At 44.5% G+C, this 14,596-nt stretch overlaps 3 protein-coding genes across 3 annotated transcripts; 2 read left to right on the top strand and 1 right to left on the bottom strand.

Annotated features, from left to right (window-relative positions):
• Positions 1–733: 733 nt before the first annotated feature.
• On the top strand, positions 734–2,239 carry BDZ99DRAFT_337469 (uncharacterized protein; the record flags this gene model as incomplete). Its single annotated transcript, XM_033714316.1, has 2 exons — positions 734–823; positions 2,078–2,239. Coding segments are annotated over 2 exons (252 nt in total), but the record flags the coding sequence as incomplete, so codon positions are not given.
• A 618-nt stretch (positions 2,240–2,857) lies between these two features.
• Positions 2,858–3,025, top strand: BDZ99DRAFT_341500 (uncharacterized protein; the record flags this gene model as incomplete). The annotated part of the gene is made up of 1 exon (XM_033714377.1): positions 2,858–3,025. A coding segment is annotated over one exon (168 nt), but the record flags the coding sequence as incomplete, so codon positions are not given.
• Positions 3,026–6,427: 3,402 nt separating this feature from the next.
• BDZ99DRAFT_553167 (uncharacterized protein) lies at positions 6,428–7,191 on the bottom strand (the record flags this gene model as incomplete). The annotated part of the gene is made up of 1 exon (XM_033727081.1): positions 6,428–7,191. A coding segment is annotated over exon 1 (351 nt), but the record flags the coding sequence as incomplete, so codon positions are not given.
• Between the last annotated feature and the right edge of the window lie 7,405 nt (positions 7,192–14,596).

Below are 14,596 nucleotides of genomic sequence, written 5' to 3'. Positions count from 1 at the left end.
TCTATCAGGTGAAGAAGCAGCCGATCGTGCACAACCTGTACAGGAAGGGGCAGCAGAGGAGGCAGCAGAGCCACCGGCCGAGCGGCCACAGCGAGCAAAACCTAGGTGCAGCATGTGCGAATCAACAGAACACAATGCACGTACGTGCCCTAGGCGGCAGGCAGCTAGCTAGTATGTAGCTGCATCAAATATATTTGTTCGTGGTGGAGTAATTCGGAATATTTGGCCTCGGTAGCGTGGTTGGGTGGGCCACTAGCTTGTGCGGGCCACTAACTTGTGGATTACGTTAGTGATATTCTGGAATTTTAGTAAGCTTCTACGGGTTAGATAACACTGTTTGTTTGTATTATACGGTAGCAGAAGCTTAATAGTGGTGTTGTAGGGAAGGAACTCTGTTTCGCTAGAAAAGAAGGCTCTGTATAAATCGGCTGGGAGGCGACAATGCGTGACGTATTTTTTAGTTAGAAGGGGTTATAGATGTTAAGGAATAGCTACAGTATATAACCTATAAGAAGTTGTCGCGAATTTGAACAAATACACAGATTTTGAGTTGCTTGAAGTTGAAGTACCCCTCATATTTCTCGGCGCGGGGTGTTTCTCGACCCGCAGTGACGGACGTTAGTTCGGCAATGGCAGTACAAGCAGCAAAGATGATCCTCAGGACAGGACTGCTGGGGCAGTTCCGGATGGTCCCGTCCACAGCATTTACCACATAATATCGACGAGCGATTATAGGCACACAGAAGCAGAGGAGGGCAAGGAAAGGCCTGACAAGTGCATAGATACAGAACAGGTAGAAAGACTATGGGTATATACGCAACCAGTTCTAGATGGAGCCTGTTTAACACCGGGAGGATTCCTAGGGAGCAGCCGGCTTAAGAAGCGGGAGCATATGTATTTATAGTTGAACGCTGCATAGCCGCCACTAGCGGCTGGGACAGCCTATAAACCAATCAATCAATCAAGCCATTTGTTCTAGGGACGACGAGCTCCCACCTCCACGTGGTGTCCGCTGGGAACTCTCAGAGAAACAGTTCGGCTGTCTCTGAGTGCTAGGAGGAGCTCATCATCAATAACACGGTTATCCTCCTCGAGCGACGCGTCGACGCGCCGAAAATCGACCTCCGAGCCTCACGAAACACCAAACATTACAGCCACAGTATGGTAAAGGGAGTTGCGCCCCTTTAATGTACGCCCCACGATGGAGAATAGACTTGGGTACTCTATTTTCCTGCCCGACAACAGTTTACGGCTTCGCAGATCCAGGAGTACGCGCCTAAGACGCGGAGCGAAAGGGACGGACCAGACCGAATCAACAAACACCACGACCACCAACAGCAGCGAACCAACCTTCAAGAACACGATCATCCTCTGTCTACAACGCGCCGACGCGTTAAAGTCAACCTCCAAGCCTCACGAAACACCAAACATCACAGCCACAGTACGGTGAAGGGAGTTGCCCCTTCCAAGTACGCCTACGATGGGAGATGGACTTGGGTACTCCATTTTCCTGCCCGACAACCGTTTACGGCTTCCGAGATTAACGAGAGCGCGCGTGGGCCAGGACGCAAAGAGAGGAAATGGTCAAGCACTTTATATTCCCCAAAATACAGTGCTCTACAAACGGACGAGTCTACACACAACAAACAACAACAACACCACCAACAGCTTCGAACATATCTTCAAGAACACACCACATCGAACAGTACAGTCAGCTTGCAGGCCAAATTAGCGATGCTCAAGGCATGGCCTCAAGCAAACACCGACCGGGAACACATCAACGAGCAAGCCACACACACCACCACCACTACAATTACGGTCACATCGGCACTCAATATAACGGTACAAACACACAGCTATTGCTCTAGGTAGCACAAGACTCGGTAGCATGGCAATAGCAGTACAAGCATTCAAGAAGATACTCAGGACGAGGCTCCCCGGGCCTGCCGGACAGCCCCATCCATAGTGCTCAAATTTCAGCGTTGACGAGTGATATAGTCATACAGAAGTCGAGGAGGGCCAGGAGAGGCCTGACAAGTGCAGAGATACAGAACAGCTATTAGGGCTATAAGTAGAGGGGCAACCGCGGAGGAGGAGAAGGGAAGCAATTCTGACCAGGAAGAGCTTGTTTTTCGAAGGACGGGAAGGGGGAGCACCTGTATTTATAGCCGTACGCTGCATAGCCGCCACTAAGGCGGCTGGGACAGCCTATGACGTAATCAATCAATCAATCAATCAATCAATCAATCATATTCTGTTCTAGCACACATTCTGTTCTAGAACACTTGTCCTGGGACGCATTCTGTTCTAGTCCATTTGTTCTAGGACATATTCTATTCTAGAACACTTGTTCTAGGACGTATTCTGTTCTAGCACACATTCTGTTCTAGAACACTTGTCCTGGAACGCATTCTGTTTTAGCCCATTTGTTCATATTCGATAGATGGATTGATTGATTGATTGATTGATTGGTTCATAGGCTGTCCCAGCCGCCCTAGCGGCAGCTATACAGCGTTCAACTATAAATACAGGTGCTCCCACATCCCGCTTCCAGAAAATAAGCCCTTCCTGGTCAGAATTGCTTCTCTATTAGCTGTATATGAAACCCCCTGTACGTATAGCCCTTATAACTGTTCTGTATCTCTGTACTTGTCAGGCCTTTCCTTGCCCTCCTCTGCTTCTATATAACTATGATCGCACGTCGATATTATGTGGTGAGTACTGTGGACGGGACTGCCTGGAACTGGCCTAGCAGTCCCGTCCTGAGGATCATCTTTGCTGCTTGTTCTGCCATTGACGAACTACAGAGGATGCGTTTGATGTTCACACACGGTCGCTTGCCTGCCCACATCTCGAGTCGTTCGTCTGCCCAATCTCTGCATTCGAGCAGGATATGCCGCACTGTCTGTGCTCCGTACCCGCACTGGCATTGCTCGGTATCGGTCTTGTTGATAGTGTGGAGGTATGCGCGGAGGCCGATCTTGCCTGTTCGCATTTGCGTAATCGCCGAGCTGATCGCTCTGTGTTTTCCCGCATGGGTCTTGAGAGTTGCCTTTCCCGGTTGTACCCCAAGTTTGTAGAGGTCTCTTCCATGTTTGGCCTTCGCCCAGGATTGCGTCCATTCGGTCTCTATTGTCTTGCGGATGGTGGTCTTTGTGGTTGCCATTAGTATCTGTAGGGAATCCGGCTCCGGTGGTGCTTCGGTGCGGATATATATGTTCGGGTTGTGGCCGGCTGCTTCCTTCGCTGCTCGATCGGCTGCTTCGTTTCCTGGTACTCCGATGTGTGCGGGAATCCATCGGAACTGGATTTCCTATCCTTGGTCTCGCAGCGTGTCCAATAATTGTATGGCTTTGATGAGGATGTATTGTCCGGAGGCGCAGGTAGGGTTTTGTATCGCTCGGAGGGCCGCCTGGTTATCGGCGAATATCGCACATCTTCCGGGGCTGGTGCTTGCTGTGTTGACGTCGAGTATTATTTGCAGGGCCAAGACCAGGCCCCTAAGCTCTGCTGCGTACACCGTGGAGGTGGAGGATGGTCCTATGTATTCTCTCCGTTCGGCATGGAGCACGGGTGCTGTTGCAGCTGCGCCAACGCGGTCGTCGATGCCGCTTCCGTCGGTGTATACGCATATTGTCCCAGCTTCTATGGCATCGTGTTCCCTGATGGCTTCCTCGTCGGACTGGTTGATGCAGACGAATGGCGGGTTCCACCACGGCGGCACTACGTGTGGCTGGCGCTTCTTGAATCGATTAAGCTGTATGTTATACTTACGTTTTAAGATGCCCGAGAGTTGGTCGAGCGGGCTCCGAGCGTTCTTCTCGCGGCGGTTCCTTGGTGACATGCCGGTGGTCTCCGATTGGGTCATATCTATGAATACAGGGCTGGTTCTGATGCGCATCACTGCTTCTAGTGCAGTCTTCTCGAGCTGCTGTCGTCCAGGGAGTAGGTGGGCTTCGACGTCCACCGCCGCTCCCGCGGTTGTCCGGAACGCGCCAGTGATGATCTGGGCTGCCCTCCTCTGCACTTTCTCGATAGCGCTGACCATGCACGCCCCTCTGCTTGTGCGGCCTTTGCCGGGGATGTGCCATGCCGAACAGCTATATATTATCTGAGGTATGATTATTGCTCTATACACATGGCGGAGGTTAACCATCCCCGTTCCCCAGGTTGAGGATGCTAAGGCTGATAGGGCCGAGAGACGTTTTGTTGCTGCTGCTTCGATCTTCTCGCGATGGTGCTCCCACCGGAGTTTGGTGTCCATGTGGATACCCAGGTATCGGCACGATGGGGAGGCATTGATCGTGGCGTGTGGCAGACGGAGGGCGTGAGTGCTGTTTGCCTGAGGGTCTCTCGTAAAGTGCACAAGCTCGTATTTTGCCGGTGCAAACTGGGAGCCATGCGTCTTTGCCCATTGCTCCGCCTGTCGGTGGATGCCTTTGAGAGTTTTACAGTTGCGTTGCGCTGTCGGGCCCGTGGCTAGTATCGATACGTTGTCAATGTATCCCACTGCTTCCGTCTCCTCTGTTTTGCATGCCTCGATTAGGTCGGCGTTATAGAACAGATATAGAATTGGCGAGACGGGTGATCCCTGCGGAATCCCGGTTTGGATGGGGGCCGACGGGGCGGTGTATTCTTGTAGCTTAAGGGTAGTAGAGCGGTTGCTTAGGAAGCTCTCTGTCTATTGTACGATGTTCTGGCTAACTCTACGTTTTCGAAGGTTGTGAAGAAGTCGGTCTCGCGAGACGTTGTCGTATGCTCCGGACACGTTAAGCAGTAGCAGGGAGGCTACCTTGCCTTCGGACTATGCCTGGTGTATCCGTTGGAGGAGAAAATGCATGGCATGCTCTGTCAACGCGAGTTTCCGGCCTCCCGTGTGTCGGCTTGGGAGAAGTTAATGTATGTCAGCGAGATATGCGAGTCGGTTCGCAATTATAGCTTCCAGCGCCTTTCCTAATGTATTTAGAAGGGCGATTGGCCTATACGATTTTGGCTGCGTATAGTTGTCCTTTCCCGGCTTTCGGAGGACTACTGTAATTATATTCTTGAAATGCGTGGGACAGTAGCCGTGGTGGAGGCATGCGTTGAAGAGCTTGCTGAGGCTTGGAAGGAGAATGTCGAGCGTTTTATAGAGGATGCCGTTGGTGATGCCGTCGTCTCTAGGGGCCTTGTTCGGGGCGGCTCTGCGGATTGCTTTCTCGATCTCTGGTGTGGTGATGTCCGGGCACTCGATTGGGGGAGGGTACGCGTACCCTTCGAAGTCCGAGAGGTCGGCTTGAGGTGGCGGGGGGAAGAAGGACTGGCGGAGCACATCGGCCTTCTCTTCGGGCTGGTTGGCGAGTTCTCCGTCCGGTTTCCTCAGCGCTGGGGTGCATGCAGACGATGGGTTATGTCTATTCTTGGCCCATTTAACCAGCTTCTAAAGGCCCGACTGTAACTCCGATGCCTCTTCTACTCTCTGTTAATAGGTATGACGGAGGCTCTTATGAATATATCGGCCTTTCTTATTGCGCGCCTGTTGGTAGGCCTCGTAGTCATCGTCCTGCCTTGTTCGCTGCCACTTCCGGCGGAGCTGTTGGACTTCTGTGCAGACGTCTTTGCATTCCTGGTTAAACCCAGCGGTTGATTGAGGGGACGGGTTAGACTATGGTGTGGATGCATCGATGCCTGCATTAAGGGCTTTGACGATGGATGAGACCAATACGTTGATGTTGTCTTCGCCTCTAATCTCGGTCTCAGATATCTGGGGGAGACGTTCCTTGACCGTTTGTCGCAGTGTTGTTACATCCGTCTTTGCCTATAGGCGCTTTCTTGGGGGTGCTGTTTGTTGCCAGCTCCAGTCGATCGCTATAGCAATTAGAAGGTGGTCGGAGTCGCAGTCTAGCCCTCTGTCTATCTTGCAGTAGGTTACCCGCGGTGCCAGTTCCTCTGAGGCGAAGGTAAGGTCTATTATTGAGTCTCCATCTTTCCATCGGTGAGTCGGGGTCCCAGGCGCTGTTAGGAGTTGTAGCTGGAAATCCTCGATTATCGTGAGGAGCGGTTGGGCGTTTAGCCCCGTCCCGGCGCGTCGGTGTGCTGCTGACTAGAGAGGGTGGTGGAGGTTGAAGTCTCCAAGTACGATAGTCTCCTTAAGCGAGTCTAGTTTTCCAATAGCGTTGGCTAGTTCGGGGAGCGTGTCGGTTGTCACTTCGTTGTATACGTTGAAGATATGAATATTTTTGCCGGTATAAGGGTTAAGGACCGCTAGGGAGGTGATATCCTTGGTGATGTACAATGCGGTCTAAGTGCTAGGGTTGATGCGTTTGTTAATATAGAAGCATACCCGTATGCCGGCGTTGTTGAGGTACGTTAGTTGGAAATGCGTTTTGAGAGGGTGGTAGGATATGGCAATGAATGGGTTACGCCAGGGCTCCTGGATTGCTAAGATGTCGTATTTAAGTACCTTTGGGTTTTGGAATAGGCTGGCAAGGACGATATTTCTTGACTTCTGGACGTTGTACTGTAAAATGCGTAGTTCCTGGTGTCCTAGCATTGATCTGGTGCGGCGTCGGCACTGTATGTGGGGGATCGGCTTCGAGCCGCGCGGGTTCCTGTTCGGCGGGATGGGGACTTCGGGGTTATACTTTTCCAGCTGGGGGTAGATGTACTGGTTCTTCCTTGTGTCTCTTGGCATACTGTTAAGTTCCTTCGAGCGTAATCTACTCTCTTCTTTAGGTGTGTGCGCAATTCGGCTGCGTATGTGAAGTCTCTTCCACAGTATACGCATATCTTTATGCATCGGGCTATGGTTAGCTCGGCGTTATGTGTTGGCCAGTTATTGTAAATTTCCTGGTGCTGTAGGCAGTCGCATTCTTTGTAGATGTTTCCTTTTGTTGTACGGGTGTCTGCTACTATCGAGGTTGGTGGGGATCTCGTGGTCTCTGCTATATCGTGTGGCCAGTCCCCTTCGAACTCGTTTACTAGGTTAGCCAGCCACGCGTCGGCATCTTGTATACCAAAGTCCTCCTGCGTATCGTCGACGGGATACGGGGGTAGCTAGTTTGGCGAGTCGGCCGTGGGCGTTGCTTTATTGGTCTCCGGGCTGGGGGTGGCGTTCGCTGTTTGAGCGACCGTCTGCGATTGTTCAGCTGTCAACAGCCTGGGGTCGATGGTCGGTTCCTGTAGCATTATGTCTTGTTGTGTTGCTGGTGTTGTCTATTCTTCTGCGGCTGACAGATTGCCGGGTGCATATGTATCTGTTGTTCCTAAGGGTGTCAGGGGTTCCAGAGTAGTCTCTCTCGCCCGTGATATTGGGGCCTCTGGAGTGGTGGGTGCTTGGCCTGAGGGCTCCCTTGTGGGGGAGTCTAGTACTGCAATGGTCCGGCGGGCTGCGATGTTTCGAGTGTGGCGATGCGTTTTCCGTACGCTGTTCTCCTTAGGGGGGTCGTCTTTTAACAGAACGTGCCAGTAGGTGCTCCGAGCCTGTTTGGCTTGCTCAACTCTGTCCATCTCTTTCTTTCTTGCTAGGCAGGCGTTGCTCCAGGCTATGTGGGCACCTTTGCAGACTGCGCATGTAGGGGTAAAGCTTTCTACTCTTTTGTGCTTGCAGTTCTTGGTTTCATGTAGTTCAGCGCAATAGCCGCATCTTTGCGCTGCATCGCATTGGGCGCCGATGTGACCGTAATTGTAGCAGCGGAAGCATTGCTTTACTCTGCAGGCCCGGTCGTAGAGTTGGCAGATGTGAATTTGTCCTTCCCAGGCCATTCCCGCATAGATGATAGCGTTGGCCATTTCGGGGTCTTTGAATTCTATTACAATCGAGGATGCGCGCTTGAGGGGGGATTCTCGAGTCAGCTATCCTATAAACGAGATCTCTGCTTTAGGAATAACTGTGTAGTTATCTGCAAGTATCTGTTGGATAGTTGCTTTCTGGTCCTTAATGTTAATGGAGTTTGTAGAGATGCCGTGGACAATAACACCGTAGGTTGGTACGATAAGTTCTGCGTGTTCTCTAAGGCCGCTAATCCATCCATTATTCTCTTTGAGTTTTGTAGCTTCTGTTGTAGAAGAGGTGAAGACCTGTATATCGCCGCTCTTAAGCTGGTGGGCAGCCACGACTGTAACTGATTTGGTGGCTGCATTGTCGCGGATGGACGTCTCTATTTGATTCCTTATCTTGGCGGCAGGGAGCGTCCGAAGTCTCTGGGCAACTCCGGGGTCCTTGAGTTTTACTGTAACTGCTCGGTCTTTGTATGATGTGACTGTAGATTGGGCCTTGGTATCCTGTGTGCGCTGTGATGTTGGTGGCGGGGGTATGGGGGGAGAGCCTTTGGCGTGGGCTGCTACCTGCGCCCAGGTAGAGGCCGCGCCTTTGTCTCGGCTGAAGTTGGCTGCATGCGGCGGGGCAGTGCTCCATCCTACCGAGTTTTTGATGACTGAGATATCTCTTTGGATGTTCTGCGTGTGTTTAGCGGCATCCTGGATGTGGTGGAGTATCTCGCTCATTGCAGGTTGCCGAAGCACCTTGTGAGGATGGTTGTGAAACAATACGTTGAACGGGTTAGGTAATGTATTGAGTGAGGAACTATCTATCTTACATGCGCAGTATATATAACGTATTTCACGAGTAAGTGGGCCACCCGGGTGAGTGGGCCACCCGACCAAAAGTCGCGAGACACGACGCGTAATATAACTACAACCTTGATGATAACGCTATAACTAGCTATATTAAATATATGTGTTTATTGTTAAGTAATTTACAGTATTCGGCGTTGTGGCTTAGTAGGGTAGCCCACTGTCGCACTTTGGTGTGCATGGGGCGAAGCAGGGTTGGAAGATGATTTCAAGCAGCAGAGTATAATTCATGTGTGTGACTTGTGTGTGTCGGTCGGGTTACCCCGCCCGTTATCTATATAGCTTTAATGGCAAGCTTATTAATGCAGTTCTTGCCTCAGGCCTCTACGGCTGATGCCTTGGTCTGCGACACACCCCCCCAGATTTTACTCTGTTTCAGATAAGGTCTGACCGTCTTGTGGACTATCCTCTTCTAATGCGCATCCTAGATTAATCCGCGATAAGATATTAACTAGGCCTAGTTAGCGTATAAAGTGTGCGTGTTTCTCTGTTAAAAGGGGTTTTATAAAGCCATCTAAAGGCATGCCTGTAGTTAGAACCTACTAGACTGCAACTTTACCTCTTTAATAGATCTGCCTTAGCTATAAGCTATAGATATTAATATATTTAAGTTTTAAGGTTAACTATAGTCTTTCTTTCTAGACTAGGCCTACTATCTGCTAATTATTATAGAGAATATAAGGTTATTATTCTAGATTAAACTATACCTGTGCAAACAGCCTATATAAACTTATAGTCTCCCTTACTATATATAATAATAATAAAAGCTCTGCTTTAGTTATAGATATAGTTACAGTCTTCTATTTAGAGGACTGCTATATAATTAGTCTATTAAATAGCTTTATAAGGTAACCTTGCGTGGACTTTTAAGTTTCTAGATTATCCGCGAACAATACGTCGCTTAACAGCTGTAGCACTTTATTATCGCCTGTCTCTACTACTATAGAATTTACAGAGCCTGAGAACTTAATAGTATAGTACTTTATAGTCTAGAGATATAAAAGAACTCGATTTATATATTGCAGGTGCTTTAGTAAAGGGTTTATTATAAACTAACTTAACTAGCTGGCTGTAAAAGAAATATCTAGTTTTAATACTACTGCTGCGTATAATATTAAACCTACCTTTTCCTATATTTCTATAATCTGCTGTATAGTAGCCTGTTCTTCGAAAGGTTAGGAATAATATAATAAAGCAAGAGGTGTATAAACCATTTTTTATAACTTTTCTATCCCGTATTTAGTATAGATTTTGTTGATATATCTATCTTAGCAGATCTAAAGCTTCTTATTAATAGATTCTTGCAGGATCCTAATATTAAGGAAGGAGATTGCTTTGCTTAAATTCTTAATCCCGTATTTATTATATACTGCTAACTTAAATTGCTTAATATAGTAGACGCTTTCTTATTATATAATAATAAGGAGATTATCTATATAGAAAAACAGGATAAGGCCTATCTTGTTATTAATAAGGATATATAGTTTATCTAGGCAATAATTAAATCCTAGACTATTAAGGAATAACACGAGTTTATTAAACTATAGCTTTAGTAACTTTTACAGGCTGTAGAGCGCTTTAAGCAGTTTCTAAACCTTTCCTAGTATTCTATACCCTAGTAGACAGGCAGTATAGATTTTATTATCTATATCTGCGTTAATAAAGGCGTTCTTAAAGTTAATTTAATAATATAGAAGCCTAAACGCATAAATAAGTGCTATAAGAATATAGAAGCTCCGATACGCTCTAGTAGCTATATAGATGTTGTTAGAGATATTATATTAAAAATCGCCTCTTACGCATATTTAAGCTTTATAATAAATAAGGTAGCCGGCGGTATTAAACTTATATATAAAAACCTATTTTAATAGCAGCACCTGTTTATACTCTAGGTAATTAACAAGTTTAAAGGTTTTCTTATTTTTAAGTAACTTAACCTTAGCTTCTATAGCTTGCTTAAAGCTGTTTCTTTCTAGATAACACTTTAGCTGGTGCCAGAATTCCAGTAGTAGTATTAAGTCCTTTTAATAAGTTCTTAGAGTCTGCGCCGATGCAAATATATAGGCCAGTTATTGACCTAGTTTTACACGTTCTAGTTGCAAGGTATATACCTGTTTCTATGCCTTTTTCTGCACTTAGCGTGCAGTAAGCAGCTGCGTTAAGTTTACTATAGCACTTAAAGAATCTTGCAGTATTATACTTAGTCTTCTTAATCTAAGTAATATTAGTATAGAATATAGCTGTATATTTAGCCTATCTATTTAACTCTATATCTCTGCTGCTGTTTATATAAGTAGAGGTTATAGAAGAGGCAGGAATATTAATAGAACCTTATATTAAACTAAGTTAGGATTAATAACAGTAGTATCTTTTAATAGGTGAAGTTCTGTATTTATATTATCTAGATCGACTTTATTAATACTTATAGTAAGTGCTTATCTAGTTTTAGGAATGCTTATAGAGAGCTGTGGATTATATATAACCTTTTTATCTATCTATATATCCTAAAATATAATAATATAATCTAGATACAGGATCTAAACTTTATAGATATTAGTTGTATTTAGTTTAATAAGCTATCCCTTAATTGCCTTATCCTGCAGCTTTACCCTTATAGAACGGTCTCTTCTGTGCTTAATTAAGATATAGGCAAGGGATCTAATAATTTTAATATATAAGAGATTTAGCTTATAGCTATATACTATTTTAAAAGGTGTCTACTATTGCTTTTATTATACAGGGGTGCAATTAAGAAGATAAGTAGCATAAGCTACTATATATAGCTAGAGCTTATAGGGTAGTCTGCTTTATATATAGAGCTTGCGTGCTATAGCTATAATTACCCCCCTAGAACGCTCTATAAGGCTATTTTAATCTAGAGTATTAGGTAAAAATAGATTAAAGGTAATTCCTCTTGCAATTATAAGATCCTTCTACCGCTGGCTTAGCCCCTTCTTGCTATCCGACTAGATATATTATATAGTAAAGCCCTAGTTATTATTAGTAATAGTAAGGAATTCTTGCGTTACTGCAACTAGTTCTTCTTGCGTTTTATATAGGAGATTAAAGGAGATATAGTATACTAAATAGTTGCAGTAGAAATATACAACCTATATATTAAAATTAAATACCTCTTCTATATAAATAAGATCTAGGTGGACCTTTTTAAATAAATAGGTTCCTCTCCACGTTAGAACGCGTGAAATTTATTAGTATGCTTGCGCAAGCTAATATTTAGGACAGAGCTCTAAAGTCTGTTAGAAATTGCGAGTGCTAAGTGCTACTCCTTTAACTGCGTATAGTACTTGCTTAAGAGCTTTTTTCCTAATATACCCTAATCTAGCATACTAAATATCTATTAATGCTGTAGTAATCTAGGGCGTTTTTAACTTCCTTACTATAGCAAAGGCTTGCGCAGCTTTAGTGTATAATTCGGCTTTAAAAACGGAATCCTAAATATATAGTTTAACGACCCGGAATACGCTATATTTAGTTGCCCTAAATGCGTTTAATCTATCTAAATACTCTATCTAGCATATCCTTATATTAAAGAAGAGTTCTTACCCTTTAAAAAAGTCTATATTAATAAGATTCTAGTAGAAACCTAGCATATATACAATATTATTAAGCTTAATAAGACTAGGACCTAACAAAGTATCTATATAGACTATAACATCTCCTGTCCCCTTAATATGCGCATCTATATCGCTAAATTATATAATTTCGTCCTGCATTAACTTATACCTAGTAAATCTGGATAGGTTATTGCAGACATGCGTATCTGTATAATTATCGAGCCGGAAGTAGTTATTATACTTATTATTTGCTAACATGCTAAATATAAACTTTAATATAGCAAAAAATGCCCTTATCCTAGCAGGGGTTAATAATAAAGTAGTATTATTAGTTGCTTTTTTAGGTTAGGTATTTAAAGTATTAGTAGGCCAAAACTTTAGTAGCGTTATACTATTTCTAAGGAAGTTCTTCTTAATCTTTAATTAGAGCTGTTTACTTCCCTTAATTACTATAATAACCTTTAACTAAACTTAAACTATTAGCGTTTAATCTAATAGTGCGCATACTGGGTTAAGATATTAGCAGTCTGCGTACTTATATGCCAGTCCGCACACGCAGTTTTAAAGGCATATTAGAGAATTAGTTATTATTAGAGTTAAATTAGCCCTCTATCTCGTCCGTTTTAGCTAATAATTATTATTATCCGATAAATCTGAATTATAACCGTGCTTTCTGCCTTAAAGGGTGGCGTGTGCAGCACGCCCTTTTGCAGTCTTTTTACTTAGCAGTGCTATAGTCCTAAACTGCTTAATATAGAAGCCTATTATAATTTTTTTATTAGAAAGAACTAGATTTAGCCGGCGGAAGGACCTAAGGTTCCTGTTAATAGTATTCTGCGCCTTCTGCATAATTATAGTATTAACACTATCCTCTGTTTTATTAGAGTTAGAGTTATTATTAAGTGTTATTAAACCGGTGCTTATATACTATAGATTAATCTTATTAAGCGCAGTAAAAAGTGCGTTAGAGATGTTCTCTATTATTATTACAGTTTATCTAATAAGGGTTATTTCTCCTTTAATATAAGCCTTTTTTAACTTTATATAATTATAAAACGGAGGATTAAAGTCCCGAGAAGCTTTAATAAAGGTATTGCATATCTGCAACTTGCTTAGGTTTTTAATTTTATACTGCTTTGCATTATTAACAAAAGTAGGCTATTAACTAAGCTATTTATTAAGACTAGTGCTGCTATACCCCTTCTTAAGCTTCTTAAACTCTTCCCTAATATTCTGTTTCTAGTTTTTTACGGTTGGCTAGATACTTTTAGCTAGCGTAATAAGCTTACCTCGGACTGTATAAATTCCGAGGTAGTATTGCTTAAACTCCTAGCAGACGGTAATATTAATACGTTCGGAGACTTTATTATACTTCTTTTTTTCGCTATTATAGATAGCTTAAAGGCTGTGGAATTTCTAGATTATATCTTTACTTACTAAGTCTAGTAGTTTAGTAATAGTAAAGACTAAGTTTTTAATACTTTTAGGGTTACAGTAGTTCTATATATTATTCCGTATAGTAAGGTCCTTAATAGCGTTTATCCAGTTGGTCCAGTTATTATGCGCGTTAAGCATCGGAAGGTTGTAATCCTTAATTAATATTATTGCCGTAATTCCGCAGATAGTAACAGATTGTTGCAAAATCAAGATAATCTGTTATATCCGATCTTAATTATTTAAAGGCTATAACTTAGTTAATTTCTAAGTCCTTATCTTTAAATATTAAGGTTGTGATATTGCTTTTTCTGCAACCCCGCTTCTTGTGGAATCGGCGGAGGATTATCGCCGCTTTGTAAGAACAACTGCTCTATTAAGAGGAGAATTGCCTGATTTATTTGTCGCTCGTGATGCTGTGTAGCAGGAGAAGAGCTACCGGGCTTATAACTGTCGCACTTTGGTGTGCATGGGGCGAAGCAGGGTTGGAAGATGATTTCAAGCAGCAGAGTATAATTCATGTGTGTGACTTATATGTGTCGGTCGGGTTACCCCGCCCGTTATCTATATAGCTTTAATGGCAAGCTTATTAATACAGTTCTTGCCTCAGGCCTCTACGGCTGATGCCTTGGTCTGCGACACCCACTTACCCGGGTGGCCCACTTACTCGTGAAATACGTTAACGTAATCCACAAGTTAGTGGCCCGCACAAGCTAGTGGCCCACCCAACTCAACACGCGACGCGTCGTCCAACAACCACCCCAATGGCAGCACCACAACAACAAGAAGCCATCTTTCAAGAAGGCAGAGTTATTCTAGGCGTTCAAGCCTACAAGACCGGCCAAATTACATCCTTCCGAGGCGTTGAGAAACTATACGATGTGCCCAGAAAGACGGTTACGCGTCGCGCCCGTGGTATTCCTCCACAACGCGGTGCTATCTCCAAAAATCGCCGTCTTACACCTGTACAAGAA

This window comes from Mytilinidion resinicola, assembly GCF_010093595.1.
Source record: "Mytilinidion resinicola strain CBS 304.34 unplaced genomic scaffold BDZ99scaffold_38, whole genome shotgun sequence".
Classification (NCBI taxonomy): domain Eukaryota; kingdom Fungi; phylum Ascomycota; class Dothideomycetes; order Mytilinidiales; family Mytilinidiaceae; genus Mytilinidion; species Mytilinidion resinicola.
Note: the sequence above shows the minus strand (reverse complement) of the source record. Positions and strands in the feature narration are given on the sequence as shown.